The following is a 15,901-nucleotide window of genomic DNA, read 5'->3' on the forward strand; positions in this document are numbered from 1 at the left end:
TAATTTTTTTGCCTGCTAAACTGTAGTTACTCCAGTGCAGGTGACTAAAAATTCTACTAATAATTTCATATATTCCTTGCTCCTTTAAGTGACCACCCTCCCTCAAATCTAAAGAAACAGCTATAACCAATTTTTTTAAAATCCCTGCTTCATTTAGTCATAGTTACATAAAGCTGGAAGGACCATCTTTGAAATGTTGCAGTGTTTACCTTTAGAAAACAAAAAAGAAGATTGTTTCTTCTTCCTCTTCCTCTTATACATTTGAAACTTCCTCATATAACAGGGCTGTAGTGCTGATGGTGATCATGATGCTAGTGCTAGTGGTAGTGATGTGTGTGTATGCGTGTATGTGTGTGCGTGTGAGAGAGAGTGGGGGGAGAGGAGAGAGAGAGAGAGAGAGAGAGAGAGAGAGAGAGAGAGAGAGAGAGAGAGAGAGAGAGAGAGAGATCCTTAAAGTGTGATCTGGGTTAACACCTTAGCTTTGATGCTGCCACAGCAAATGCTATGTCTGCTTCATAAACATTGTGTTTTCTTAAATGCATCATTTTAAGAAAGTAATGAATTATTTGCAGCTCAGTAAGGTGACAAGGCTGTTCATAACAATTTCTTGACAATTCATCAGATGTCCAATTTACCTCTCACTTTTCCTTCTCATCTCCTTTGCACAGAAAGTGATTACTTATTAAATAAAGCACAACTCAGACTCTTTGTTTCTGTTATGGAGTCTGAGAAGGTGGGATAGTGATCACCTGAGTGGTCCTGGACAATAATGGGAAGTGGAAAGTGTGTTGTGCCCCCCTCCCAGTTCTTCATGTACTGTGCCTGCCTTCTCTCTTCACCTTGCTCTCAATTAACATGTCAATTAACAATTCTTAAGGTATTACTATAATGCTAAGATCCTGACATTTTTATCCAAGTACTTTCAGAGACTCAAAATGACAGCACAGCTCTCCATAATATATCTCCAACCCCTGTTTCTAGTCTTATTTCCCTCCATTGCATCTGTCAGGTTGATCTACTTTAACCAAACACATTTTCTGTTTTCCTGCTTATGCTTTTGCTCATGCTATTCATGTAATTAATTCTGCCTAAACTTGTCTCCCCTTAAGCTCCATTTCTACCTGCCCAAGTCTTGTTCATCCTTGAAGACCAGCTCAGCTACATGAAACTTCATCTAATCCTCTGATTGTCCTTTTCCAAATTTTCTCTTTCCTATGATCTCATACACCTTTGATTGTATTCTATTATGTTACTTGTTTTGCTGGTCCTTAAATTATAATTAGTTGTATTCACACTCATAGTCTCTACTAGACTGTAAGTGCCTTGAAGGCAGAAGCTGAGTCTTTTTCATCATTATATCCCACTCAGGGAAACCCAGCACTATGCTGGATACATGTGGGATATACTGTGGTATGTGGGAGACACTCAGTAAATGTTTGTTGAAATAAAAACTTCCCCAAATGATCTTTAATGCCAAAATTTCACAATATTCTGGTGGAAGGGAGATCTATTTGGACAGAAGATTTCAGAGAATAAACTAGGTTGGCATTTACTGTGAAGAGTGGAGAGCACTGAGATGGAGAAGCCAGTGAGGAATTCCTTGCAACATAATAATAATAATTATTATAATTATTGCATTTCATTTGAGTCTGGATATATGGGATCATCTACTATTTCACATGTCTTGTTCCATCTGAACAGGAAATCTCAGTACCTTCTGAGCTCCTGTGCAATGCTCTATAGTATAGATGGATGTGACTAAGCTGAGGGGAAAGTGGAAGTGGGGAAGTTATCATGGAAGTGGGGTGGAGGGAAGGCTGATGAACTTTAAACCCAGGAATAAAATACCTATAGAATGAGCAATGGGAGATCTCCCCCACCCTCTCCCCACCGAAAATAATCCTAACTATCAAATAAGCTCTCTGAAAGAAGCTAAGGGTAAAAAGGTATAGCCCATTTGCATTTCAATACAGAAGAGAAACAATTGCCAAAATGACTTTTTGCAGTTTCTTAAATCTTTGCAACTTATGGCTTTGGTGAACTCCCACCTATTTATTTCCTTGTACTGAACAGTGGTAAAGTCCTTCCAGCAGGGGCCTTAGGTGTTTGTATTAAAGATAGGTGGAAATTGGGGAAGACTAGGTCTTACTCTATAGTCAATCTTTGGGCTGGGAGGTAATAGGGTAGGATGGGCAGTTGGAAAGAAATATGCAAGTCAAATTTTTGCTGCCTTAAGAAGAAAGTAAAAGAGCAAAGAGCAGAGAGGAGGACCCGGAGACTTACCAGGGAGCCCGTGTTGCCTAGTGTTTAAGACTTGGAAAATTGAGGCTAAGACTGTTAGTCATAAACATCACAAACTGCCTCCCAAAAGTCTTTTTGGAGTGGGTGGATTTATACAAGTAGGTTGCCAAGATTGACCTAATGGTATTTTCAAGGAGGATAGATTTTTTTTTTCCGCAGACATAAAGCGATTTAGAGAAAACCACTAACCTGATACAAAGAGCAAATGTCAAAGAGCTAGGGTCTTCCACAAACCAACCAATCAGCCAAGTATGCTTATTAAGGTAACCCAGTTATTTTCAATTAAGCGTTAATAAGCAAGTGAAATACCTCAATGTATTATGTTTTCAAACAAAGAAAATACCAGGGGCTTTCAAATGCCTTCCAAGCAATTTGAGTTGTTTTATTCACATCACGAAGACTGGTTTTCCCTGAAGTATTTCCCGTTCAGAAAACACTTAAGGACTCTGCTCTTCTGTTGTGCTTCTTGACATGAAAAGATTTTAATGTCATTGCTTTACCTTTAGTTTGGAATTTTGCCTCTTCAGTCAACTTTTCACTCTATTAGTTGTGCCTGGTTTTATCTCCCCTGATGTGACTGTCCAAAAAACATTCCCAGCCTAGCTCCCTCATTTCACCTTATATTTTCTCTACAAAATACAGTCATGGGAGTATATTTTATAATGCTTGGCATTCTTATTTTGATTTTTTACTGTGGCAAGTCAGTCAATAAATGTTTGTTGTAAGGCTTTGTGCCAGTTATAATGGGAGAGATAAAGTAGTGTAAAATCTTCCCTCAAGGAGCTTGCTGTCTAATTGAAGATATGTAAGCAAATGAGTACTTCTTATATTTGATATTTCCTTTCTATTTCTGATATTTTCCTTGGGTAGGCCCTGTCCACATCACAATAGTCTCCTAAATAGTCCTCAGGTTTACTATTACCCTCCATCAAATCAGTCCCTGCTCATCTTCTTAAACAAGTTCACTGTGGTACTTCTTGCACCACCTTACCTTTCTTCCCCTCAAAAATACCACTTAAAGATACCGTATTGCCTAAAAGTGAAGTTCAATCTCATTTGCTTGGCTTGAAATTTCTCTCCTTCACACCTTTTTAATCAAAGTCTTATTCCATCTTTAAGGTTTAATTCAAGTTCCATTTCATCCATGCCTCTTTCCTCCACTTACCCGCCAAAAGTAATCTTTCCTTTTAAGTTCAGTAGATTATAGTCTATATCACCCATTCAGTATTTAATTTATGCTACCTTGATTGGTTTCTTTTATATGTATATGGCTCTTCCCCATCCAGATTGCAAATTTTTTCAGGGCAGGGCCTTAGCATAATGCTTTGCACAGAAAAGATGCTTGATAGGATGTTTGGTAATGAAGACATGATTTTTCCTGGCTTCAGAGTAGAGGAAGGATTATGAGGATGGAAAGGAAATATTCTGGAGGTAGGGAGATTAATTAAGGAGGTTTGTGCAACAATGATCCTATCACAATAGGTGATAAGGGCTTCAACCTATTGGTTCCTTGGCTCAGATCCTCACTATATTAACGAAGAACTTTGTTTGTTTAAGGGTAGTCACGTGAAGCAGTGGGAGTGGAGAAGGAACAAAGAAACCTGTAACTGTTTGCGATCAATTGGTTGTAAACACTACTGCACTTGGACCAGCCACCGAGGAAATTTAGCAAGATTAAAAAGGAAAGGAGGGAAGGACTTGGGGACTCCTGTGAATTTATGTGGGGACAAAGGAGGAGTAGCAGTCAGAGTTTACTGAACCTGAGTAACTGCAATAATGATAGTAGCATTGACACAAAAACAGGAAAATCAGAGGTGGAAGCCAGATCTGGAGAGAAGGCGGTAAGTTTGTTTTTAGACTTACTGAGTTTAGGGTAACTTGAGTAACAAAGTGAACATGTCTAATGAGGAGCAAAAGATACGTTTTTTCACATTTAACTCAATCCAACAAATAATTACGGAACATCTACTAAGTGCCCATCATGATACTGGAGATAGATACAGTCACATAAGACAATTCTTGCCCTCCACAACTTGTGATGGAGTGAGGAAGACAGACTAATATGATAAAATATAGGAAATGGTATAATTGAACTATATATAGAGTATGTGAGAATATAAATAGGGGATCAATTGCTTGTGTCCAAGCAAGTGAGAAAAATTACAGAAGCGATGATCTTTGAGAAGGGCCTTAAAAGATAAGTAGAAATGTGTTCAGTAAACAGATGGGGAAATGACTTTCCAAGTAAAATAATAGTCTAGGGCAAAGGCACAGGACATGAAAGTACGTGGCATTCTAGGGGAACAACAAGGAGTCTGAAGTGACTAATGAGAAAGGGATGACAGAATAAAGATGGATGATTTGAAAGAGATGATGATTTTCAGAAATTGAAGAAAAGGGTGTTGTTACACTCAGCTGGAGAGCAGCCTATGTGTAAGGTTAAAGATGTAGTCTCTAGTGTTGAACTCTCTCAGCCCAAATCTCATCTCTGCTACTTACTAATTGTGTAACCTTAAGCAAGTCACTTAATCTCTCTGTGCTTAGTTTTCCTCATCTGTCAAATGCAGATAAAGGTACCTACCTCAGAACTGTTTTGAGGACTGAGAGTGCCAATATATGTAAACTAATTAGAGCAATGCTTGGCATATAGTGTTATGTAAAGGCTAGTCCAAGGATTACATTTTCAGAAACAAGGTACTACATCATTGTGTACTACACCAGTAGCCACCTAAAAAAGAAATTATAAATGGCAAGTGTCTAAGTTTCTAGATACTGTAAGCAAGGACCCAGAGAAAACTAAATGAATCTCTTAGTCTCAGATAAAGGAGTTCATGAGCTGGTAAGATATCTGCCTTGGAAATGTAGATCCAATTTAGGGAAAGGGTGAGGTGTCTGAGAAAAAAAAGTAGAATGGCTAGAGTGCCATTCAGAGTAAGTAGAAACCCCCATTGTGGCATTGCCCTAGAAAATGGAAAAAAGCAACATAAGATTGTCACTCACCAACAGACATATTTTATTTCAGTTAAGTAGGAAACAGAAAATTAGCCATCAAGGAGCTCCAAGTATGAGAGAGGGGGTAGTAGGGTCCAGTGACAGGTATTTTGCTTGGGTTGGAGAATTTGGAGGAACCCTCTGAAGAGGGATAGCAATTGGAGATGCAGCCCTACCTTGCTAATGAAGCACATCTAGCCCCTTGAGTTTTGATGCTCTCAAGTAACCCATTGTCTGTTCCTCAGCCTTCTAGAGCTCTGCTCGAGTGATCCTTGAATAGACTCTTGGAATGCTTGTGCTTCCCTGTATGACTGCTCTGTGTGCTGCTGAAATGGAACTGAACCTCGCCCGCCCACCCAGCCAGCCCAGGGGTTTCACTTGACAGAACTCGGTTTGAATTCTGGTTTTACCACTTACTAGTTGTGTGATTTTTGAGCAAGTCACTAAAATTCTGTATGCCTCAGTTTCCCCGTCTGTGAAATAGGAATAAACATGGTTCTGATATTGTAAAATTGTTATGATAATTACATGAAATAATTTACCTATGAAGTGCTTGGCAAGTTAAGTACTAAAAAGATGTTAGTTCCTTTCTCCTTCCTTTCCTGTTATACTTGGGCAGCCCGCAAATCCCCTGCTCTCTTTTTAGCCCCTCCTGGGGGCTCTGGTAGTTTTTTTTTTTCCAACCCTGACTTTGCAGTAAAGATGTTTTGATGTAGCCAGTATCCCAAAATAGGAAAGGTATTCAGATACTGGACAGCCCAAGGTGAGAAATATCCACTAAAACACGACAACTATGTGAAAAATATATACACATGAATATATGTTTAATGATACATTTAATGTGAAAAATTAGAAGGGAACAAGGAAAACTGAAAACATTTTTGTTAGCACAATATATTGTTGTAATGTTTTCTTAATATTGTGCCTGTGGAGGAGGATACTCTTTTCTTGACATACATAAATCTCCTTACCCTCTTTCCAAAAGAACAGCAGGAGGAAAGGGTACTGGAGTAAAGGGAATTGTTCATTGGGAATAACATGCCCCCATCTCATCTGTCCTTCTGCCCAGCCTTCCATTAACCATCATGATCTACCAGAGGCCTGGAGAGCTTCCTAACTGTGGTGCTTCAATGCCCTTGCATCATTAATATCATCATCTCTACCCTTCTTCTAGGAGTGGATCTTATGAGGGAGGTATGGAAGAAGTTGTGCATGCTTAGCTGTCAGTCCGAACCTTTTAGAGACAGCAGGGGACAAAGGCAACAATCACTGTGTAATACTCTGAAATTTCTTGGCAGGTGAATACTGCTATGCATGAGGCAAAACTTATGGAAGAATGTGACGAGTTGGTAGAGATCATCCAGCAGAGGAAGCAAATGATCGCTGTCAAAATCAAAGAGACAAAGGTAAAGCACAGCACTTCAGTGAATCCAAGGAAGAGCTGACTTTACAGATATCAAAATTTGATGCAGATGATTCCGGTTTGATCATGAAAGCAAGAAGAAATGAGATTATAGGAGGAGAGGCAAAGAAGTGATGTTTGGCCTACTGCTCTGAATCCAGTAAAAACGATGGCCATTCTGGGGTGTTAGAAACATTCTATATCTTGACCTGGTTTACGTGGGTGTATGTGTTAGGATTTGGGTGCTTTACTGTTGTATGTTATAAGTCAATGAAAAGGAAAAAAGTAATGGTAGAAATGTGAGTCAGGATTATGGACCATGAATGCCAGGATGAGGACTCTGGGCTTAATCTGAAAAGTGTTGGGCAGCCATTCTAGTTTCTTAGGAAGGGAGAAAGACTGATTGATATGGCAGAGGTATGCAGGGTAGATCACAATGGGATGATACCAAAGTCAGGGTAGCAAGTTACGAGACTTATGGAATGATGGTTTGTAAGAGTTGATAAAGACCTAAACCAGAGTAGTGGCAGCACAAATGGAAGGGAAGAACACAACAGGCATTGCTAGAAAGGAAATGGTAAGAAACATTGAACTTTTAAATATAAAAGATGAATGAGAGAGAGGGAAGACTCAGTGAAGACATTCAGGTTTCGAGCCTGGGAACTGAAGAATCATGATCATAAGGGTCAAGTGTGAGCCTCCATATGGCTATATGGTTTTAGGCTTGTTGGCTTGCTGGTCAGAGTTAGTGGTTATAAGTTCATGCTGTGTGTATAATGTGAGATGTTTTGAGAGGCTAGAGTGATCACCAATAATTTGTGCCATGCTGAGTAGTTATAGCTTATCCAGGAACTAAAGTTTCCAAGAAAACAGATTTGTGAACACACAGGTATGCATAAAGACACTTACAGAAATATATACATAGAACTGTAGATACTCATAAAGAAAAAGATGGTACTTTTTAGTAAACACATATGAAAATATATTGACAACATTTTGTTTGTTTACATACAAACAAAACAAAAATGTAAACAATGATAATCTCTGGGTGGTAGTGTTTCTTTTATACCTTTTATTTTCAGAATTTTCTATAATGGGCATGCATTGATTTAGAACCAGAAAAATTAATGTTACTAATACAAAGAGGGGGTAGATAACCGAGAGTATATGACTGTTTTGCAGCCTAAGTATACAAGCCATAGACAAGAGAAGGAGGGATTGGCACAAGAGACACAGTGGGTAGGGTGAGAAGGTGAGTGGTTAGTACAGGGACCATGGAATATTAATAAGCGTTATTTTTAGAATCACTGCAGCATACCTCCTTCATGTTGTGTTTTATTGTTTTTAATTAAGCACTGCATGTTTTATCTTATTTTTTTCTTTTACTAATTCCTTAAAGGTTATGAAACTGAGAAAGTTGGCACAGCAGGTTGCTAATTGCCGCCAGTGTCTTGAACGGTCAACAGTCCTCATCAACCAAGCTGAGCATATCCTGAAAGAAAATGACCAGGCACGGTTTCTACAGTCTGCAAAAAATATTGCTGAGAGGTCAGTTCTTTATGTGCTTTTGAAATGCCTGCTCTTGTGAAAAGAGGCCAATTTAAAGTCACTTAAAGTTCAGGCATGTATGTAACAGCTGCCACCTGAAGATTTTACCAGTTAAGTAGTTATTGAGCCTCAGTGGCAAATTACCCTTTGGTTTTCTGAACCCTTGTCTCTGTCTCTGCAGCCTACAGCTCTTTTAAGGCACAGTCAAGTACTAGCCCTAGCTACTGCCATAGCTCCCTGCTGCTCACTCAGTGCATGAGCTTTCTATGATGGTGTTGGTATAAGGGTAGAGAAATTTTAGCTATATTGATAGGTGTGTGTTCTTCTCAGTCTGCATGCAGTTTCTATTGCTTTCATTTCATTATCCTGCACATAAATCCTTTATGGCAGTAATTTTTAGGCCTTTATTTAATCACTCACCTCTTTCTAAATTAGATGAGAGTCATGAACCTTCTTCCAGAGGAAAAACAAGGCATTTAATAAATATACACAGAGAATTTTCTATACAATTTCAGAGGACTCACAGATCCTTAGAAGCCCATCCACAGACCAAAAAAATCCATGGTCTAAAGTGAAACATTGTTCAGTACAGTCACCAAGACTTCAAAGGGCTGCAGAGGCTCATTAGGCCAGATTTGACCTCCTCATATCTCCTTCTCATTCATTGAAGACCTTGGCTCCAGGCTCACAGTATTCCTCCCATTGCCTCTGCCACCATTTTGGGTGACTTCAGCAACAACCACATGGTTGACTCATCTAATGCCTTAGCCATCTAGCTTCTTTAACATCCCCTCCAACAGTGACTGTCACCTCAGAGCTCCATCTCATCCACCCATTTTCATGGACCACATGCTGAACCTCACCATCACTCAGAATTGCACTGAAATCATAACTTAAAACACCCCATTTTTTAACTATAACCTCTACTTAAAAACTTTTTTCTTATTTTTGTTTCGTTTTGTTTGAGACAGAGTCTCACTCTATTGCCCAGGCTGGAGTACAGTGGTGCAATCTTGGCTCACTGCAACCTCTGCCTCCCAGGTTCAACCGATTCTCCTGACTTAGCCTCCCAAGTAGCTGGGATTATAGGCATGCACCACCCTGCCTGGCTAATTTTTGTATTTTTAGTAGAGATGGGGTTTCGTCATGTTGGCCAGGCTGATCTTGAATTCCTGGCCTCAAGTAATATGCTTGCCTCAGCCTCCCAAAGTGTTGGAATTATAGGCGTGAGCCACTGCCCCGGCCAAAAATTCTTTTTTTCTTCAAATACATATATACTTCAACTTCATTGAGACTGCTAAGGCCTGACTCTGACTTTCTTCCTACCCACCAGCTATTTCCTGTCTTTAGCCTATTTAGGATCTGTGATTTCTCACTTCAGATACTCTCTTTTCAATATTCTCAATCCCCTTGCCCCATTGTCCTTTTAACATACCAACCTGATCAAATCCCAACCCTGAATCAGTCCCACTTTTCCCATTCCTATATTTGAGTTGCAGCATGCTACTGGAGAAAATCACATAACCAAAGAGGTCGGTACTACTGCATCACAAATTTATAGCTTCTAAACCTCACCTGGGCCTTCAGTGCTAACCTGAAATCCTTCTGCATTGCTTTGGTCAGCTTTCTTTTTAACTTGTCATCATAATGGCTATCTCAAATCTTTTGTACTTACTTCAAATTTCCAACTCTGCCACTTTTCTGCTTATGCTCGGTAAATGCGCTCTTATTTTACAAAGAACAGTAAGTGTGAAATAATGAATTCAACTTCTCATATCAAGCTGCTGAACACACTTAGGTCCACATCCATTACTTCTGCCTTCCTTCTGATTGAAATGGAAGAGATGTCTCTTCATTTGTGCTTTGGCTAAATACCCTCTTTTTTCCATAGCTTCAATTTATTCCTCTCTGTAAATGACTTCACATCCATTTTTAACCCACTCATGTCTTTCCTACCTAAAACCAACCACACAGAAAAATGCCATGACTTTCCTCTACTTTATATCCCCTCCAATTATCACCTGTCCCTCTCCTTCCCTGCACAGCAAACTTCCTGAAAGACTTTACATTTCCTCACCCCTAATTTACTCTTCTGAAATATTTAAAATGTATTTATATCCAAGTAATACTTTGTGCATAGTTAAAAAGTAAAATATTACTATAAGTCATATTGCAAGAAATAGCAATCTCCTCATTCTCAATGTCTGCTCTCTGATAATATTTTTATCAATAGAGTTCTTACTTTGTACTGGGCATTATTTTAAGCCTTAACAAGTATTAACTCAATCCTAAAAAAAAACTTTATGCGGTAGATACTACTTTTATCTCCATTTTATAAATGAGAGAACGATGTTCAGAGAGGTTAAATGATCTGCTTACAATTGTCCAACTAGTAAGGGGCAGAGGCAAGATTCAAATTTAGGGAGTCTAGCTCTACAGTCTATACTTTTACAACAAAGCCAAGCAATTTCAACTCTATCAGATGTTTTTATCAGCATGACCTTACATTTCTAAGTAACATCCTTACATTGGTAGTTTTAATTTTTTTCAACTTAAGCATTATCAGTTAACTTCTGTAAATTTGGACTTTTTTTTCTACCACTACCTCTACAAATTTTTTTTTTTTTTTTTTTTTTTTTTTTGAGACGGAGTCTCACTCTGTCGCCGGGGCTGGAGTGCAGTGGCCGGATCTCAGCTCACTGCAAGCTCTGCCTCCCGGGTTCACGCCATTCTCCTGCCTCAGCCTCCCGAGTAGCTGGGACTACAGGCGCCCGCCACCTCGCCCGGCTAGTTTTTTGTATGTTTTTTTAGTAGAGACGGGGTTTCACAGTGTTAGCCAGGATGGTCTCGATCTCCTGACCTCGTGATCCGCCCGTCTCGGCCTCCCAAAGTGCTGGGATTACAGGCTTGAGCCACCGTGCCCGGCCTTACAAATATTTTTTATGCCACTTCGTTCCTCTCTATTGGGGATTCCAATTACATGTATATTTGGCTGCCTGAAATTGTCCTATAGCTCACCGATGCTCTATTTTTGTTTTGCAGTCTTTTTTTTTGTTTGTTTTTTGTTTTTTGTTTTGCCATTGTGAAAACACATGCAAGTGTGTTTCATTTTGGATAGCTTCTATTGATGTATCTTCAAGTTCACTAGCCTTTTCTTCTGTGATACCTAATCTGCTGTTAACCCCTCCAGTGTGTTTTTCATCTTAGATATTATAGATTTCATCTCTAGTTTGATTTGGGTCTTTTAAAAAATATCTTCCATATCTCAAGATATTCAGACTGGGTATGGTGGCTCACACCTTTGATCGCAGCACTCTGGGAGGCTGAGGTGGGAAGATCACTTGAGACCAGCCTGGGCAACATAGTGAGATTTCATCTCAAAAAAAAAAAAAAAAAGCTGCATCTGGTGACATGTGCCTGTAGTCCTAGCTACTTGGGAGGCTGAAGCAAGAGGATCTTCTGAGCCTAGGAGTTCAAGGGTACAGTAAGCCATGACGGTGCCACTGCACTTCAGCCTGGGCAACAGGACAATGTCTTGTCTCTGAGAACAAAAAAAGATATTTAGCCTTTCCTCTAGCTTTCTGAACATATGGAATACAGTTCTAATAACTGCTTTTATGTCCTTGCTTGTTGATTCTAATACCTGTGTCATATCTGGGTCAGTTTCAATTGGTTACCTTTTCTTCTCATTATGGATTGTATTTTCTTGATTTTTGCCTATCAGGTAATTTTTTACTGGATGTCAGACTTTGTTAATTTTCTCTTTTGGGATGCTGTATATTTTTGTATTCCTATAAATATTCTTAAACTTCATTCTGAGACACAATTAAGTTACTTGAAAACAACTTGATCTTTTCAAGTCTTGGTTTTCAGATTTGATAGGTGAGATCAGAGCAATGTTTACTCTAGAGAAAATTTTTCCCCACTACTGAGGCAAAACCCTTCTGAGTACTCTATCCAGTGTCCTGTGAGTCATGAGATTTTCCAGTTTAGCTGGTAGGAACAGACACTATTGCTAGACCTATGTGAGCATCAGGGATTGTTCCCTCCTATCTTTTTGGGTGGCTCTTTCCCCAGCATTATGTAGTTTCCTCTCATGCATTTGTTTATTAGTATTCTGTTGACTACTAGAGGGAAACTCTGAAGGTCTCTAGAATTCTCTTTGCAGCTTTCCCCTCTCTTGTACTATGTCCTGTGAATTCCAGCCAACTTCGTCCACTTGGATTCTCAGCTCTGTCTCCTTAATTTTAGGGAACTCACTGGGCTCTGCCTGGATTTCCCCTTCCTGTAGCACTTGATTCCCTTAAGTTTTTCAAACAAACTGTCCTATAGTTTCTTAAGAAAGAAAGAGTACATGGGAAGTAAATTTTCAAGAACTTTTTGCCTAAAAATATTTCAAGTTAATTTTCACACTTGATAGGTTGGAAATAAATTTTGAAGGCATGACTTCATTGTCTCCTGGCTTCCATTATTGTGTTGAGAAGTTCACTGCCATTTTGAATCCAGATCTTTTGAATATAACCTATATTTTAAAATCCAGAAGCTTAAACAAAAGTTAATACTACTTTTAATTGACAAATCACAGTTGCATACATTAATGGGGTACAATGTGATGTTTTGATATATGCATACAATGTGGAATGACTAATTGAAGCCAATTAACATATCCTTTACCTCACTTACCATTTTTTGTGGTCAGCCATTGAGATTTACTCTTTCAGTTATTTTGAAACATACAATATATTATTATTGATTATATTCACACTGCTGCACAACAATCTCAGAAACTTATTCCTCCTGTCTAACTGAAACTTTATACCCTTTGACCAACAACTCCCCATTCCCTCTTCCTCCTACCAGCCTCTGGTAACCACCACTCTACTCTCTATTTCTATGAGTCTGATTTTTTCTGATTCCACCTATGTGCGAGATCATATGGTATATCTTTCAGTGCCTGGCTTATTTTACTTAGCATATGTCCTACAAGTTCATTTATGCTGTCAAGGATAACAGGATTTCCTCCAATTTTAGTGGCTGAACAGTATTCCATTATGTATCTATACCACATTTTCTTTAACCATTCATCCATTGATAGAAACTTAGGTAGATTCCGTATCTTGGCTATTCTGAATAATGCTTCAGTGAACATGGGAATGCAGATATTTCTTTGACATATTGATTTCAACTTCTTTGGATATATACTGACTAGTGGGATTGCTGGATCCTACAGTAGTTCTATTTTTGGTTTTTTGAGGAACCTCCATATTTTTTTTCATAATGGCTGTAGTAATTTGTATTCCCACCGTGTATAAGGGATCCCTTTTCTCTACATCCTCACCAACACTTATCCTTCCTCTTTTTAATAATAGCCATTACAATCTAGAAGCTTTAAAGATCTTATCTTTAACCCAGTTTTTTTGAAATTTCACCAAGATTTGCCTCGGTTGTAGATTTTCCTTTCCCTTCCCTTCCCTTCCCTTCCCTTCCCTTCCCTTCCCTTCCCTTCCCTTCCCTTCCCTTCCCTTCCCTTCCCTTCCCTTCCCTTCCCTTCCCTTCCCCTCCCCTCCCCTCCCCTCCCCTCTCCTCCCCTCCCCTCCCCTCCCCTCCCTTCCCTTCCCTTCCCTTCCTTTCCTTTCCTTTCTCTCTTTCTCTCTTTCTCTTTCTCTCTTTCTTTGTCTTTCTTTCTTTCCTTCTTTCTTTCTTCTTGCTCTGTTGCCCAGGCTGGAGTGCAGTGGCACGATCTTAGCTCACTGCAACCTCCACCTCTCAGATTCAAGTGATTCTCCTGCCTCAGCCTCCCTAGTAGCTGGGACTACAGGCTCGGGCCACTACTAATTTTAGTATTACTACTACCATGCCTGGCTAATTTTGGTATTTTTAGTAGCTGGGACTACAGGCTTGGGACAGTACTAATTTTGGTATTACTACTACCGTGCCTGGCTAATTTTGGTACTTTTAGTAGAGATGAGGTTTCACCATGTTGGCCAAGCTGGTCTCAAACTCCTGATCTCCAGTGATCTGCCCACCTTGGCCTCCCAAAGTGCTGAGATTACAGGGGTGAGCCACCATGCCTGGCCCATTGTGGACTTTTTATCATTCATTTTTCCTGGGCACTCAGTGAATCTTTCTAATCTAAAGACTGGTGACCTCTAGCTCTGGAAATGTTCTTGTATTATTTGCTATTAATTTCCTCCCCTTTATTATTTCTCTTCTTTGTTTATGGGACTTTAATTAGTGAACTGTTGGACATCCTAGACTTTTTTATCTAATTTTATCTTTTCCATTTTCCATGACTTTGTCTTCTTGTTTTAGTAAGATACTTCCTTAATTTTTCATTAAATCCTTCTATTGAAATTTTAATTTCAGCATTCCTAATTTTATTCACAAGAGCTCATCCTTCAACCTTGTTTCTTTTTTAGCATTCTGTTTTTGCTTTGTGGATACAAACTATTTGGTTTTCTTCTTGAGAATATTATCATTTTTAAAAGTTTGCTTCTAAACCCTGCATTGTCTGGATTTCCTCCCAGTTCCTTTTCTCTGTTAGTTTAAATTGCTGTCTTTTCCTAAATATCTGGCAAACTACTGGTTGTGTGTTTGAATTTAAGCACTGAAAGATGACTGGAAACTCTGAGTGGATGGGGATAATTTATGGCCTGGTGAACTTTGCTATAGGATTATAAGGCAGAATGCTGGCTTTTTATTGAGGACTCCAAAGTGTCAGTTCTGTAGGTCTTTTCTCTTGGGTCAGATTCCCTTGGATGGAATCCTCCAATCTCCTGCTTTTGATTGGAGGGGCAGCGGTGTGGAAGGTATAAGCCTGGCTGCCAGCATTCTGGGAGTCAAGGAGGGAAAAGGAGCTGAGAGTTTTAAGACTTTTAGTATAATGTCAAAGCTCAGCAGAAAGTAAACCTCACATATCCTTCCAGAATGAAGGAAGGGTAGTTTCTGGTTTAGTGTGCCTGAATCTGTGGATCTAGTTGTTCCTTATGAAAACTTTCAACTTTCTGTGGCACTAAATCAACTTGATGTTGTTGGCTTCCTGATCTAGCTTTCTCTGGTCTGTTGTTGGTTACCACACATTCATCGCTTTCTAGCTTCCAAACATTTGTTGACAATCTTTTACTTGTTGGCATCTCTTTTCCATTCTCTTTGTCTTTGTAGGTTTATGACATTTCATTCTTTGTTATTTCAGTGAGATTTCATGAAAGCAAAAATAAAACATATACTCAAACCACTATATTTAATAATCTCTACTCTCCAACCCTCTAAAATGTTTTGTCCCAGTACCACACCATTGAAAGTATTCTTTTCAAGGTCATCAAATGAATACCTTGTTGCTAAATATAATAGACACCCCTTTGTTTCATCTTACTTGATCTCTCAGTAGCATTTGTCCTCCTGATCATTTTTACTTGAAATTTCTCTGCCCTTAGCTTCCATCAATACTCCTGGTTTTCTTCCTACCTAGTTGTTTTTGTTTTGTTTTGCCTTTGTGAGCAATGTTTCCTTGGCCTATTCCTTTAATGCTATTGTTCTTTGTGATTCTGTCTTAGGTTATTCTCTTCTCTCATCACATGTTCTCCTTGTTGCAAACTCATTGGTTCCTAGGGCTTCAGTTACCATTTAGAGGGTTATGATTCCCAACTCTTTATCTGAATC

General features: G+C 39.1%; 1 protein-coding gene across 3 annotated transcripts in view; it reads left to right on the forward strand.

Moving 5' to 3' along the window:
- Positions 1 to 15,901, forward strand: part of MID2 (midline 2) — a 100,536-nt gene that overhangs the window by 65,661 nt on the left and 18,974 nt on the right. For all 3 annotated transcript variants that reach the window (XM_030933700.1, XM_030933699.1, XM_030933701.1), the window contains exons 4-5: positions 6,591 to 6,698; positions 8,094 to 8,242. In XM_030933700.1, the coding sequence (XP_030789560.1) occupies positions 6,591 to 6,698; positions 8,094 to 8,242 (257 nt within the window). The remainder of the gene's footprint in view (positions 1 to 6,590; positions 6,699 to 8,093; positions 8,243 to 15,901) is intronic.

Source organism: Rhinopithecus roxellana, chromosome 7 (assembly GCF_007565055.1).
Source record: "Rhinopithecus roxellana isolate Shanxi Qingling chromosome 7, ASM756505v1, whole genome shotgun sequence".
In the NCBI taxonomy this organism is placed as follows: Eukaryota; Metazoa; Chordata; class Mammalia; order Primates; family Cercopithecidae; genus Rhinopithecus; species Rhinopithecus roxellana.